The sequence below is a fragment of the Serinus canaria genome, chromosome 28 (genome assembly GCF_022539315.1).
Source record: "Serinus canaria isolate serCan28SL12 chromosome 28, serCan2020, whole genome shotgun sequence".
Classification (NCBI taxonomy): domain Eukaryota; kingdom Metazoa; phylum Chordata; class Aves; order Passeriformes; family Fringillidae; genus Serinus; species Serinus canaria.
This window is the reverse complement of record NC_066341.1, coordinates 2,585,385-2,595,945: the sequence shown is the minus strand read 5'-3', so window position 1 is coordinate 2,595,945 and position 10,561 is coordinate 2,585,385. Positions and strand designations below refer to the sequence as shown.

Sequence of the window (10,561 nt, the reverse complement as noted above, 5' to 3'; positions counted from 1 at the left end):
CACTGATAAAGCTTTGGAGAGCAATCATCAAAGGGCAAAGAAGTGGTACAGAAGATCCTGAAAAGCATGGAGAACTCAAGTTCTGAGCACAGCAGAGGTGCAGTATCCTGTTTGTACACGGTGTGCTTTGCTCAAAGTGCTTCCATTTGGTTTGCAGCAAAGCCAGAGACAGGAAAACTCTCTAGATGAATGTCAGGATTTCCTTAGAGAAGGGGGAATAGACCTGGAACCAAAGCTGTGCTGCTTCAAGAGCAGTGGACATTGGAAAGTTAGAGAAGAAATGGGGCATTAATAGTGGTTATCTGGGTTTTGGGGTGCTGTGAAGCATCTGGCACCTGCAGGACACAACTCCAGGGTTTACTGGGCTTGAAGCTTCCATCTGGACCATGAGGTTTAAGAGCTGCTGATGGACCCATCCTTCAGGAATTAACTTAAGCACTTTTTAAAGCCATTTGCATCTTAGCCAAATCCTCTGAAATCTCTGGGCAGTTGGCTTCATCATGTATCTATTTGTTAAAAAAGGAAACAAAACTGCAAATCCTTCATCCTCATGTTCTTATTTGCTTCCTTACTTGAGTAAGGACTCAGCCTGCTCCCCCCTCCTGCTGCTCCCTGTTCTGCAGCTGTGTTTTGGCACATTCTGAAATTATAACAACCCTATCAAAGAGGGTTAAAAACACAGAATCAATTTGTAATTTTATTTTACAAGTGGTGCCCTCCAGGCCACTGGTGCTCCTTACATTTGCCTGGGCTGTGACTGAAAAGTGACCTTGTGAAAGTTTTCATCCACCTTAAAATGAAAATGTGCACAGGCTGCCAACTGGGCCATGGTGCAAGCTAACAAAAGGTTTCATGCAGATAAACTTTGCTCAGTTACTCTCCCCTGTGTTGTATAATCCTCCTAGGCCATCTTTTACAGCATTTTTACTGTTACCTTGGATTTTTGAATTTTTTTTGAACTCTTGTTGTCTTGGTTTGCATTAGATGGCATTCACCTTCAAGATTAATTCAGCTTCAGAATAATCTATTTAATTTCCAAGCTTTAGAACAGAAGCTGTTCTCAGCACGTGGCCATCACTTCACCACAACTATCTGTGATTCCTGGAGTCTTGGATCAGTGCTAAGACAAAGCAATTATTCCACTCTGTAGGCTAAAACCAACCCAAATACAAATGGAAGTTCCACCAAAGTCTTTTATTGTAGCCCTTACACGGCTGAGCTGCCCTCCAGAGGTGGAGACTGAGAGAATCCTGAGCCCTGGAGAACGTGTTCATTTCACAAGATCCTTCACATATTTCCAACCTTCCACTGTGTATTCACAGGCCCTGCTGGGAGCTGCAGACAAGGCAGACATGACTCTGTGCACTCCTGCAAGCAAAGCAGAGAAGAATTACCCCAAGATCATCATTCAAGCCAAATTTCCCAATTTCCAACACCACTGTAGATCTCTTTAAACCCTGAGCGTTTGTGACACAGAAATTCCAACCTCAGGGTCTGTACATGAGCTAAGACAATTACAGGACTGAGCTCAGTTCTTTAAGTCCTGTTTTATTTCTGGCCTTGCCACAGACTCCATGGGTGATGCTGGACATGTCACAGTTATTTGTGGATTGTGTTTCCCCACAATTACATGAAGACTTTTAGCTGCACCATAAAACCTATATATTACTAGGTATTTATAACCTAGTATAGGTATTAATTACTAGGTATTTATAGGTTTGGCCTTCAAACAAAAATGTCTGAAATTTTAATAACAACAGGAATGCTCATCCCTTCTGAAAAGCCAAAAACTGAGCTCAGACTCAGTTAGTGAGCAGTTATTTTACCTTTATTCCAGGAAGCAGAGAGGGAAAAGTCAATTTTTGGAGTGGATGGGAGCTAGAAAGAAAGAGAGAGACAAAATATCAGCACTTGAGGGATTTCACTTAAAATTCACATCACCTTGGCAAATCTTCTTGACCTCAGATCTCAAAAAGACTTGGATGCCATAAGCCTCAAAAGGGACCAGACATGATGCTTAAAGTCTGGGTTTTGCTCTTTCCTGCAATATAAAGTAGGTGCAAAAGGTAGCTCATATTATTTAGGTGCTCCTGAAAAAGCATCTCCATGGCTGTCTCTGTTTGTAATTGTTTGTAATATGAAAAATCTCAAACTTTAGGCAAAGATCCCTTATTTTCTGAGGATTTTTAAAAGTAAGAACTACTCATAGAGGAGGGGCTTCTTCAAGCAATTTAAATTCAACTTAAACTGTTAGCAATGTGAAAAATTGGGAGGATAAAATTTTGTTTTTCTTAAAAACAAGTAGGATCCTTCAGAAGAAAACTCCCTAGTGAAACAACTCCCAGAGCATGTTTGCAGTCCCCCCTTGACCCTGCATAGGCTGCTTACCCCTCCCCTTTGAAATAACATCTGTGAGCAATGTCTCTGCCCCAAATTTAGCATTTTATTCGCCTTCCATTTCAATCCTCTTCAAAATATTTGCCATGTGAAACCCAGTTTCCACAGTAAAACTCCTGCCAGCCTCACTGGAACCAGAATATCACCCCCATATTTTCTCTTCCTGATTCAGAGGAGGTGTTTGTGTTACAGAGATCACCTGAGCAGCCCTTACCTCCCAGCCCAGGTAATCTGTCCACTCTTGGATAGCTGGAGGCAGCGTTTCTTGAGCTTTTTTGAGTGCTTCAGCACCTTCTATACCACTGCCCAGCAGCCCCTGGTCATATGCCACATACACAGCAGCTCCAGCCAGGCCTCCTTTGAACAGAAACCTGAAAGAATTGAAAGCACAACAGTTCAGTTCCTGTTCTGACCTTCAGTGCATCTCTCTCAGTGGCTGTGACTGCCAAAGAGGACATCAGTAAAGAAACCTCATGGCTTACTGTTAGTAAAAATCAACAGAAAAATACCCACCTATGTTCCTTGCCTTCCCAGGACAACTATTCCCTGTCAGCCCCTTGAAACTACTCCTAATTCACATTTTATCAGTGATGGTTTTCAATATAAAAACGAGAAAGTGTCAAGTTCCTCATGAGCATGTGCCACTTTTTAAAGCCTGAGAATCACTGGCACATTCCTCTGCTAAAAGCAACTAAAAAATTCTGCAGTGGGTGAGCCATCCAGGTTAATCCTTCCTGATAAATCTGGTATTTATCTAATAAATCTGACAGACACCAATGTCTTGTTAAGCTCATCACAGCCCAGTGAACACCTGGCCACGGCATTTGCACGGCCAAGGCTTTTAAAGTTTCCCTGCATGGTGTGCAGTCACCAATTTTACAGCTGTGATGGCAACCTACAAAAGGGAAGATGGGAAGAGAATATTTGGCATTTATTGATAAATAAGAGATCTGAGGTGACTGATTTCCCCAGACTCACAGAGAGATGTTTTCCCTTTAAGAAAACAGCCACAGCTATTGTACAAGCGAACAACCCAAAACTTGGCAGACAGCGGTACTGTCGTAGTAGGACATACGACAGATACAAGAGAGCTGAGAAGAGAGAATCAATTTTTAAAGTCGTGTATTCACATGCATTTTGGATAAAAGCGATTTCTCTGCTGAAATGCACTGCTGGCCCCCAAGGATACCCTATCTCACTGCCTCGCTGTGGGTGTTCGTGCATCTCCGAGCCCCGCGCTGCTCCCGGGTTTGTTCCGTGTCCGTGTCCGCCCGCAGACAGCGGCGGGGCCGTCCCGGGGTGTGCGGGCACACACGGGAGCTGCGGCGGCGGGCGAGGCCAAGGGCGCGGGGCGAGGCGAGCAGAGCCGAGGGACAGGGCCGGCCGCGGGCCTGGGGACGAGCCGAGAACAGTAGCGAGCACTGAGGGGCGGGCGGGGAGTACGGGGGTGAAACACCGTGCGGAGGGTGCGGCAGGGCCGGGCCGGGAGGGAGGGCAGGGCCCGCGGGACTCACTTGACAGCGGGCAGCAGGCGGGCGGCCATGGCGGCGGCGGGGCCGGGACCGTCACGTGCGCGCGCGGCCCCGCCCGCGCCGCCGGCGTGAGGGGCGGGGGGGGGGGACGGGGACGGTAGGCGGGAGAGGGCCGGGCAGGGCTGAGGGTGTGAGGGGCTTGAGGGAGCCCGCCGGCCGGGCAGGACTTGAGGGCGTGAGGGGCTTGAGGGGTCCCGGCGGGGCAGGGCTGAGCAGGGCAGGGCCGGGCCGGGCCGGGCCGGGCAGGGCAGGACTTGAGGACGTGAGGGGCTTGAGAGGGACGGGGCACGACTTGAGGGGCGTGAGGGGGCCGGGCAGGACTGAAGGAGCCGGGCACGACTTGAGGGGCGTGAGGGGGCCGGGCAGGGCTGAGGGTGTGAGGAGAGTGAGGGCGCTGGACAGGGCTGAGAGTGTGAGGAGAGTGAGGGGGCTGGACAGGGCTGAAGGGGCCGGGCCAAGCTGAGGCTGTGAAGGGGCCAAGCGCGGCTCCTGCGCCTTTGTGGCGCTGTCCCCGCCGCCCGTTTTGTCGCGCTGTGTCGCAGCGTGGTGGCGGAGCAGATCATCCTGCTGCTCTTATCCAGACACGGCTCCGTCCCGTGGGCTCTGCCGCCGCCTCCTCCCGAGATCCGGCTGCTTTGGGGTCACTGCTGCCAGCTGTCGTTAGTCCTTAATGAATTAAGAGTTTTCTAAGATGAGACACGAAGGGTATTTTTTCTCCTGTAGGCTTGCGTATGTGGAGGCTGGCTCTGAGTGCAGAGGGCTGTGGGAATTGCCGGTGAAAGATCTTTTTTACTATTGACCAAGGTGGCTGTGGTTCCCAGGGGAAAGACCCTTCAGGTGGGCTCTCGGTTCCACAAAAGCCTCGACGTGCCTCTCCCAGGCTGGCTCCAGACATCAGAGGAAGGAGAACACGATATTATTTTGGCTGAAGTGCTCAGCTTCAAGACTTCACTTTGTTCCTCACAGCTTGCACGGATATGAAGCCAATTGGAAAAGTGCTTTGTGCTACAGGGGTTGTAGCTGGGCTCATAGCTTTCTTCTGGAAAGATGACTTTAACCCAGGTAGGCTCGCCAGGGGGATGATTTCAAGCTGAAATATAAGTCACAGAAGGGAAGAGGTTGAATTTCCAAACTTTGACTGATGGTCTCCTTCCTGCCCATAGTCTTACTAGCGTTGGTGGCCCCAAAGCAATGTTTCATTCCCAGAAACAAAGAGAAACTTGAAACAAAGAAGAAGATTAAATGATCTAAGAGCAGGGATCCTGCTGTCTCTGTCGGGGAAAAAATGGTACTTTGATACTGCCTTGCTCTTTTTATGTTTTGGTTGTAAATTCCTTGGTTCAAATTCAAGAACCATCTCTATAGATGTGCAATGCCTGGCACAAGAGGGCTGATGTGTCTCCAGACTGATGGCAAAGACTAAATGATGTGCAGAAGGCACATAGCCTGATTTCTGGTTTATGTTGTACAGCTTCTCAGAAGGTGAAAAACAAGACACGGCTAGGTGGCATCATCATGTCATTGCATCACCAGTCCTGCCTCTTCTAGTTGTGGAGAAGCACCAGGAATTTTGAGCACTCAGATGCATCTTTCTTCTTTAAAGCTCCGCCAGTAGTTAAGGGCAGCTCCTCTACTGCTTTCTTCACTTACTTCTGTATCTTTTATTCTCTTTCCCATAAAAAAGAGAGCCTGTCTGGTGCCCGTGTTCTCGTGACTGGAGCCAGTGCTGGGATTGGAGAGCAGCTAGCATATCACTATGCCAGATTTGGTGCTGAAATTGTGTTGACTGCCAGAAGGGAAGCTGTGCTGCAGAAGGTAAGAACCTCATCCTTGTATGGGGGAAGACATGAGAGATTCAGGCTTTTACCAAACCAACACAAAAATGAGTTGTCAGCATGATAGATTTTCTTTCAGAACTGTCAAGCATAAATCCAGAAGAGAATTTGGCCTGTACAAGAAAATACAAATACAATTCCTGAGCTTTTAACTGCCTGAACATTTATTTATTTATTTATTTATTTATTTATTTATATGAGGGGATGGTGTGAAGCTGCATCAGGGAAAGTTCAGGCTGGACATTAGGAAAATGTTCTCCACTGTGAGGGTGATCAGTCTCTGGAATAAGTTCCCCAGGGAGCAGTGGTCATGGCACCAAGCCTGTCAGAGCTCAAGGAACATCTGGGCCACATCCTTAATGATGGGGTTTGGTTTGAGGGAGTCCTGTGAGGAGCAGGGATTTGGATTTGATGATACTTATGGGTCCTCTTCAATTGGAGATACTCCATGTACTACAATTCCTGTGCAATATTGTGCAGCTTTTCAGAGTCCAAATTGTTCTATTTGCAGCTGTTTTGTTAAAAACTCAAGACTTTTTGTAGGTTAAATGCCTTTTCACCAACTCCAACAGATGAGACTTCTTCATCTTTATGAAATGGGACAATATTTAGAAAGGGTGACTCTTTAATTGTGGGGATGTGTGACTTCCAAGCAAAGTTCTTCACTGTGAAATGGTGCCAAAGGTGAGCTGGGGACAGTGAGCATAATAATAGTTCCGATGACTGGAAGGCATTATTTCAGCAAATATCTAAAACTGCATATCATTGTCAGGCACATTCACACACTCAACATAGCAAAGAAGTTATGAAAGATGAATTATTTTCCAGTTATTTTGGAAAAAAGAGAAGAATTTAATGTAAAGCATAACCCTTGTTCCAGAAGATTTCCCCTGAAGAAGATTGGGTTTTTTTTTCCAGTGAATCTTGATCCTGTCCCAAAGTAGATTGTTTAAGCAGACAGTTAATAGAGGTAACTCTTTGCAGGATGCAGATTCAAAGTCTGGATGCAGAATGAGCCCAAACAGCACTAAATTTTAAATTAAAGTGTGTCTCTGTCCAGAACTGACTCTCACTGACTGTAGTATGTGCTTTATAGTGCCCTTTTGCCCTATTCTTTTTCCAAATAGTTTAATCTTTGGGGTGTGTTCTTTTTCAAGGTGATGGAGAAATGCCTGACACTCGGAGCAAAGAAAGCATTTTACATCCCTGCAGATATGTCTTCCCCTTCAGAGCCTGAAAGGGTGGTTCAGTTTGCTGTCCAAAAGCTGGGTAAGCATCCTGAGCATCTCTCTGGCTTTCAGGTGTGTGCACAGTTCTCATTCTGGTAGGAGCTTCCTGCTTCAGTTCCCTGAACTGAGAAAGGTGTTAATGCCATAAATATACCACCAGAGCTAAGTTCTGATCCTGAATCATGCTGAAACATCATTTCAGGGAGTTATTGTCCAAGTCAAACAGTTTTCCTTTCAGTTCTACCCCCGAGGAGCAGCCAAAGCCGCTCCCAGATGGGCAATCTGTCTTCATGGTAAAGCACTTCCAGCCTCCTGAGGGAGTGGCCGAGCCCTCCTGGCATTTCTGAGCTCCCTGGTTGATGGTCAGGGATGGGCTCCTTGTGTCACTGCCTTTTCTGCTCTCCAAGGGGGCCTGGATTACCTCGTGTTGAACCACATTGGCACCAACCGCTTCCAGGAGTGGGCTGGGGATGTGCAATACACGCGCTGGCTCCTGCAGGTGAGGCTCCCCAGCTCCCCTGCAACTGCCTGAGCCTGGCTCCTCCTGGGACCTTGGCACTTCTGCTGCTCACAGTGACCCTGAGATGTTTTAGAAAGTCTCTTTTCCCAGCCCAGCAGTCAAAGAAGGAGTCACAACTCTTCTATTTTTGTTCTCAAGGTTGTTTATTGTTTCTTATCTGTCTGGCAGGTTGGGTACACTGCCCGTCCTTGTGGGGTGGTGTTTTTATACTAAAAACTACCTGTGCACTATTTACAATAACTTCCCAATACCCATCACCTATGTTAGACAGTGAGCTTCTACTCTAAACCAACCTAAAGATGCCAACATCACCCAGAAGATGGAGGCTAGGAAGAGAAGGAAAAAGGACAAGGCACGCCCAAATTCCTCCATCTTGGGACCCCGGACCCCCATTCTAAAAATCCCAAAAATCTATTTTTCACCCTATGACAAACTGTTATTCTACTTAAACTTTCTTGACTTGCAATTCTTCACATAAAGGTTGGCAATTGTTTTTTCCAAGGGCTAAAACAAAGGCACAGGGGTCTTGGGCTCTGTGCCAAGGTCTCTGAGCCTCCAGGGCAGCCAGAGAAATGTCCTGGGTTCTGACACTGGGACAGCTTGGGAAGCTCCAAGGCAAATCCAAGTCTGTGGCAGTGGTTGAGAACAATCCTTTTACTTCATTTCTCTTTGAAGTCAGGCAGTTTGGAGGCTTTGTTGCTAGAGAGGTGTTTTGCTCAGACGTTGATTTGTGAGGAGGAATGTTTAGGAAGAACTTCAGATTTCTTCCTTCTGTCCTTCTTACCTCCCTTTAGCCCAGGGCTTTAGGATTGATGGGCAGTTCCAGACAGTTGTGTTTAGTTCAGGAAGTCTCTAAGTGAGCAGCCAGCACTTCCTACTGGTCTATGGCATGTGCACAATTGCAGAACACAAAGTTGTTTGAAATGGTGTCTGCCATTTGAGTCTCTTTTCACAGATTTAGAATTTTCCTGTAGAATCATCCTGGTGCCAGGTTTTGGGGCCATGGAAACGGAGAGCTGTTTTCTTGATTCAGTCTTCTTCATTTAGGTGGGTCATACTAGTTTCTGTTTCATTTTGGAAGGAGGCTTTTTGCTGGAGAGTGGGAACTTAGGAACATAGGTAAGATATTAATATAATTTAAGAGAGCAGTCAAGCTCTGAAGAGATGCTGAATTTTGTGCCTCATTGTAGTCTGAGCTCAGTCAAGAGAAATTTAGAAGGGGAGCAAACTGACACTGGTGTCTTTGGTAGGGATTGCAGAGTAAAGAAAACCTTAAAGCAAAAAGCAGGGAAAAACAATGTAACTTGTCAGGAAATCTGTATGTTAAAGCAAAGGAATAACCTTTGCTCTGGATCTTTTTCACTGCTTTTTCTGGAGTCTGAAAGACTCATGGATGAAATGTTTGCCCCCGTCTTTACAGATTATTTTTTTCACTTGATGTTTGAAAAGGCAATTCCAAACCGCGTTCCTTTCCATTTCTGACCACTCTATTGACTTTCTTGGCTCATGCTTACACACCCTCTTGCTTCTTCCATGTCTACATTTATCATTCCAGGTGAATTTTTTGAGTTATGTGGCCCTTGCAACAGCGGCTCTTCCCACCCTGGAGAAGAACAGAGGTGCTCTGGTGGTTGTTTCTTCCCTCACAGGTTGGGGACTTTACCTGGAGTTAAGTGCTGGCCTTGTGGAAACAATGATTCCCAGTACTGTTCATATGTACTGTTCATATTTCTCTGTTGTTCAACTCCTAAACACAGTTTCAAACTGTGCTTTTCATAGTATATAACAATATTATAATAAATATGTAATAATATAGTCAAATGTATTCTAATATACTTACATAAAGGGAGACTCACCTGAACAGAACATGAGTTGATACAGTATGACAAAGCCTGCATCGTCTCTCCATGGATCCTCCTTACACCCGTTTTCCTGGGGTTTTCCCTTCTCTCTTTCCCTTACCAGGGAAAATGCCCACTCCCTTCACCACTTCTTACTCTGCCACCAAGTTTGCACTGGATGGATTCTTCAGCTCCCTGCGCCACGAGCTCATCATGCAGAACAGAGATGTGTCAGTGACACTGTGCATCCTGGGCCTGATTGATACTGAGTCAGCACTGGAGTACACCAGGTTTGTCTGCAGGAACACATCTCTTCTTGAAAACATGCAAAACAATGCACAGCAGCTCTGAGAGGGTGTGTGCTTCTGCCTGGGGGGAGGGCACCTGCCTGGGCACACCATAGGGGGTGTTCCTTAAGGAACAGGAGCAGGCAGAGCCCTGCGGGGTCAGCGTGCCCAGCTCGAAGCCCAGCAGGGGCTGCCTGCTTTGAGTGACCCTGTGCCCGTTGCCTTGCAGGGGCAAAGTGTTCCTCAGCGCTTCCCCCGCTCCCGAGGCCGCGCTCGCCATCGTCCGGGGCGGAGCCGCTCGGGCGCACGAGATTTTCTACCCGCGGTGGCTGCGGCAGCTCTGCTGCCTCTGGGCTCTGTTCCCCCACAGCGGGAACCGGGTGCTGCGGAACTTTCTATAACTACAGCAGCCCCTGAGGGATGCCCAGTCTCACTCTACAGCCCTTCTAATCCCATTCCTGCCATCCCACTAAGCATCCCACACCACCACTGCTGTCAAGCAGGAGCAGGGCAGCAGGGCTGGCAAAGTCCCCTTTTCCTAACGTGACTCATGCTCTGTCATCATGCTTCAGCCACAGTTCTGCTGCTGCTACCCATCAGTCAGAGATCTTTCCCTCTGTTCACTCTCAGCCCTCCTCCCATCTCCCCTCCTCCTTCAGCCTCACCTGTGTGCTTTGACTGCATCCAGCCTCTGCTCAGCCCAGCTTTAACCCGGTCTGTCTGCACAGGATGTCCTGGAATGGCTGTACATTCCTGGGACATCCTCCTCCACTACTTCATTTTGGATTCCCTGAACCCTCTTGCTTCCTCTAAGTAGAATTCTTATCTCTATTTTAATTAAACAAGTCTTTAATGTGTTGGTGTTATGTGTTGATGCTTCCTCTGTGATGAAATACTGGTCCCCTGGATTCTGTGGGCCA

At 47.3% G+C, this 10,561-nt stretch overlaps 2 protein-coding genes across 8 annotated transcripts; one reads left to right on the top strand and one right to left on the bottom strand.

Moving 5' to 3' along the window:
- Positions 1-1,175: 1,175 nt before the first annotated feature.
- Positions 1,176-3,974, bottom strand: MICOS13 (mitochondrial contact site and cristae organizing system subunit 13). Its single transcript, XM_009096881.4, has 4 exons — positions 3,912-3,974; positions 2,612-2,768; positions 1,827-1,878; positions 1,176-1,368 (listed from the first exon to the last, which is right to left on the bottom strand). The coding sequence occupies exons 1-4, from the start codon at positions 3,938-3,940 to the stop codon at positions 1,271-1,273; spliced, it is 336 nt and encodes a 111-aa protein (XP_009095129.1). The 5' UTR covers positions 3,941-3,974; the 3' UTR covers positions 1,176-1,270.
- On the top strand, positions 2,794-10,498 carry HSD11B1L (hydroxysteroid 11-beta dehydrogenase 1 like). Of its 7 annotated transcripts, none has more exons than XM_050986238.1 (9): positions 2,794-3,605; positions 4,653-4,766; positions 4,896-4,991; positions 5,614-5,744; positions 6,922-7,033; positions 7,401-7,492; positions 9,069-9,162; positions 9,479-9,644; positions 9,871-10,498. In XM_050986238.1, the coding sequence occupies exons 3-9, from the start codon at positions 4,907-4,909 to the stop codon at positions 10,040-10,042; spliced, it is 852 nt and encodes a 283-aa protein (XP_050842195.1). In that variant the 5' UTR covers positions 2,794-3,605; positions 4,653-4,766; positions 4,896-4,906; the 3' UTR covers positions 10,043-10,498. The 7 variants fall into 7 exon arrangements, with proteins under 7 accessions (XP_050842195.1, XP_050842194.1, XP_018777358.2 ...); XM_050986237.1 differs by having other exon boundaries at positions 2,794-3,645; XM_018921813.3 differs by lacking the exon at positions 2,794-3,605 and adding an exon at positions 3,717-3,808.
- The last annotated feature ends 63 nt before the right edge of the window (positions 10,499-10,561 follow it).

What these genes read in the sequence shown, in the direction of transcription:
- HSD11B1L (XM_050986238.1), top strand. Translation starts at nt 4,907, where the DNA reads ATGAAGCCAATTGGAAAAGTGCTTTGTGCTACAGGGGTTGTAGCTGGG. An exon ending in GGGAAGCTGTGCTGCAGAAG is followed by an intron (nt 5,745 to 6,921) that starts GTAAGAACCTCA and finishes TTCTTTTTCAAG; the next exon opens with GTGATGGAGAAATGCCTGAC. An exon ending in ACACGCGCTGGCTCCTGCAG is followed by an intron (nt 7,493 to 9,068) that starts GTGAGGCTCCCC and finishes TTATCATTCCAG; the next exon opens with GTGAATTTTTTGAGTTATGT.
- MICOS13 (XM_009096881.4), bottom strand. Translation starts at nt 3,940, where the DNA reads ATGGCCGCCCGCCTGCTGCCCGCTGTCAA. An exon ending in CGCCTGCTGCCCGCTGTCAA is followed by an intron (nt 2,769 to 3,911) that starts GTGAGTCCCGCG and finishes CAATTCTTTCAG; the next exon opens with GTTTCTGTTCAAAGGAGGCC. An exon ending in CTCTGCTTCCTGGAATAAAG is followed by an intron (nt 1,369 to 1,826) that starts GTAAAATAACTG and finishes CTTTGCTTGCAG; the next exon opens with GAGTGCACAGAGTCATGTCT.